Source organism: Boleophthalmus pectinirostris, unplaced genomic scaffold (genome assembly GCF_026225935.1).
Source record: "Boleophthalmus pectinirostris isolate CB_2022bp ecotype Guang Dong unplaced genomic scaffold, ASM2622593v1 HiC_scaffold_15, whole genome shotgun sequence".
NCBI lineage: Eukaryota > Metazoa > Chordata > Actinopteri > Gobiiformes > Gobiidae > Boleophthalmus > Boleophthalmus pectinirostris.
This window is the reverse complement of record NW_026571070.1, coordinates 3299916-3302415: the sequence shown is the minus strand read 5'-3', so window position 1 is coordinate 3302415 and position 2500 is coordinate 3299916. Positions and strand designations below refer to the sequence as shown.

The 2500-nt window shown below is 46.7% G+C and overlaps 1 protein-coding gene across 1 annotated transcript in view; it reads left to right on the top strand.

The window, feature by feature from the left end:
• LOC110165159 (cadherin-6-like) overlaps positions 1 to 2500 on the top strand; it is an 81624-nt gene that overhangs the window by 22683 nt on the left and 56441 nt on the right. Inside the window, exon 2 of the mRNA XM_055151234.1 lies at positions 1459 to 1753. Within this exon, the coding sequence (XP_055007209.1) occupies positions 1459 to 1753 (295 nt within the window). The remainder of the gene's footprint in view (positions 1 to 1458; positions 1754 to 2500) is intronic.

The window sequence follows — 2500 nt, the reverse complement described above, 5'->3', positions numbered from 1 at the left end:
GTCCTTGTTTATCCTGTTTAGACCTGTTTAGTCCTGTTTAGACCTGGTTTAGTGCCTGGTTTAGACCTGGTTTAGTCCTGGTTTAGTCCCTGGTTTAGTCCTGGTTTAGACCTGGTTTAGTCCTGGTTAGTCCTGGTTTAGTCCTGGTTTAGTCCTGGTTTAGTCCTGTTTAGTTTTTAGTCCTGGTTTAGACCTGGTTTAGACCTGGTCCTGGTTTAGTCCTGGTTTAGTCCTGGTTTAAGCCTGGTTTAGTCCTGGTTTAGACCTGGTTTAGACCTGGTTTAGTCCTGGTTTAGTCCTGGTTTAGTCCTGGTTTAGACCTGGTTTAGTCCTGGTTTAGACCTGGTTTAAGTCCTGGTTTAGACCTTGTTAGTCCTGGTTTATCCTGGTTTTAGACCTTCCTGCGACCTTGCGTTTAGACCTGGTTTAGACCTGGTTTAGTCCCTGGTTTAGTCCTGGTTTAGACCTGAGTTAGACCTGGTTAGAACCTCCTGGTTTAGTCCTGGTGAGTCCTGGTTTAGACCTGGTTTAGACCTGGTTTAACCTGTTTAGACCTGGTTTTCCTGGTTAGTGGTTTAGTCCTGGTTTTAGACCCCTGGTTTAGTTGGTTTAGTCCTGGTTTAGACCTGGTTTAGTCCTGGTTTAGACCTGGTTTAGTCCTGTTTAGTCCTGGTTTAGACCTGGTTTAGTCCTGTTTAGACCTGGTTTAGACCGGTTTAGTCCTGGTTTAGTCCTGGTTTAGACCTGGTTTAGTCCTGGTTTAGTGGCCTGGTTTAGACCTGGTTTAGAACCTGGTTTAGTCCTGGTTTAGTCCTGGTTAGTCCTGGTTAGACCTGGGTTTTAGGGTTTAGACCCTGGTTTAGTAGACCTGGTTTAGACCTGGTTTAGTCCTGGTTTAGACCTGGTTTAGACCTGGTTTAGACCTGGTCCTGGTTTAGTCCTGGTTTAGACCTGGTTTAGACCTTAGTCCTGGTTTAGTCCTGGTTTAGCCTGGTTTAGACCTGGTTTAGACCTGGTTTAGATCCTGGTTTAGACCTGGTTTAGACCTGTTTAGACCTGGTTAGTCCTGGTTTAGACCTGTTCTGGTTTAGTCCTGGTTTTAGACCTGGTTTAGACCTGGTTTAGTCCTGGTTTAGACCTGGTTTCCTGGTTTAGTCTGGTTTAGTCCTGGTTTAGACCTGGTTTAGACCTGGTTTAGTCCTGGTTTAGTCCTGGTTTAGAAGTCCTGGTTTAGACCTGGTTTAGTCCTGGTTATAGACCTGGTTTAGACCTGGTTTAGTCCTGGTTTAGACCTGGTTTAGACCTGTTTAGTCTGGTTTAGTCCTGTTTAGACCTGGCCTGGTTTAGACCTGTTTTCCGTTTAGCTTTTCTATAATAAATAAATAAACTAAACTCTTGTAAAAACCCATTTTCAGAAACTCTTTTTAACTTCTTTTCTTCCTCGTCTTTTTCCCTCAGCTCCACTCGGACGGCGACCGCGGCGACGGCAGCGTGCGCTACGTCCTGACGGGAGACGGCGCCGGGACCCTGTTCAAGATCGACGAGAAGTCCGGAGACATCCACGCCACCAAGCGCCTGGACCGCGAGGAGAAGGCGTACTACGTCCTGCACGCCAAGGCCGTCAACCGCTTCACCAACGTGGCCCTGGAGGGAGAGTCCGAGTTCATCATCAAGATCCACGACATCAACGACAACGAGCCGCGCTTCACCAAAAACCCCTACTACGCCCGGGTGCCCGAGATGAGCGAGATCGGTGAGACGCCGGCGGGGGGGCGGGCTACGTGCGTGTCTAGTGCGGAAATGGAATCATGCGTGTGTTTTTCAAAATAAAACCGAAAATAAGAAAATGAAAAAAACGGATCATGATTTGGGTTTTTTCAGTTTTCGGTTTTGTGTTTAAGTGAAAAATAGAAAAAAAAAAAAAAGGATAACGGACTAAACCAGGACTAAACCAGGACTAAACCCCAGGACTAAACCAGACTAAAAGGACTAAACTCAGGACTAAACCAGGACTAAACCAGGACTAAAACCAGGACTAAACCAGGACTTAAACCCTAAACAGGACTAAACCAGGACTAAAACCAGATTAAACCAGGATTAAACCAGGATTAAACCAGGACTAAACCAGGACTAAACCAGACTAGGAACCAGACTAAAACCAGGACTAAACCGGGGAAAAAGGAGACTAAAACCAGGATTAAACCAGGACGAAACCAGGACTAAAACCAGGAAAAAACTGGACTAAACCAGGACTAAAACCAAGGACTAAACCAGGACTAAACCGTTTTAACAAACCAGGACAACCCGTCTATTACGGGACTAACCCCGACTAAACCAGTCTAAACTTTTAGTCCTGGTCTCTCAGTCCTGGTCTCAGGTCCAGTCTCGGTCTCAGTCCGTCTCAGTCTCTGGCTGTCTGGTCTCAGTCTGGTCTGGTCTGGTCTGTCTGGTCTTGGTTCAGTCTCAGTCTGGTCCGGTCTGGTCAGTCTGGTCTCAGTCC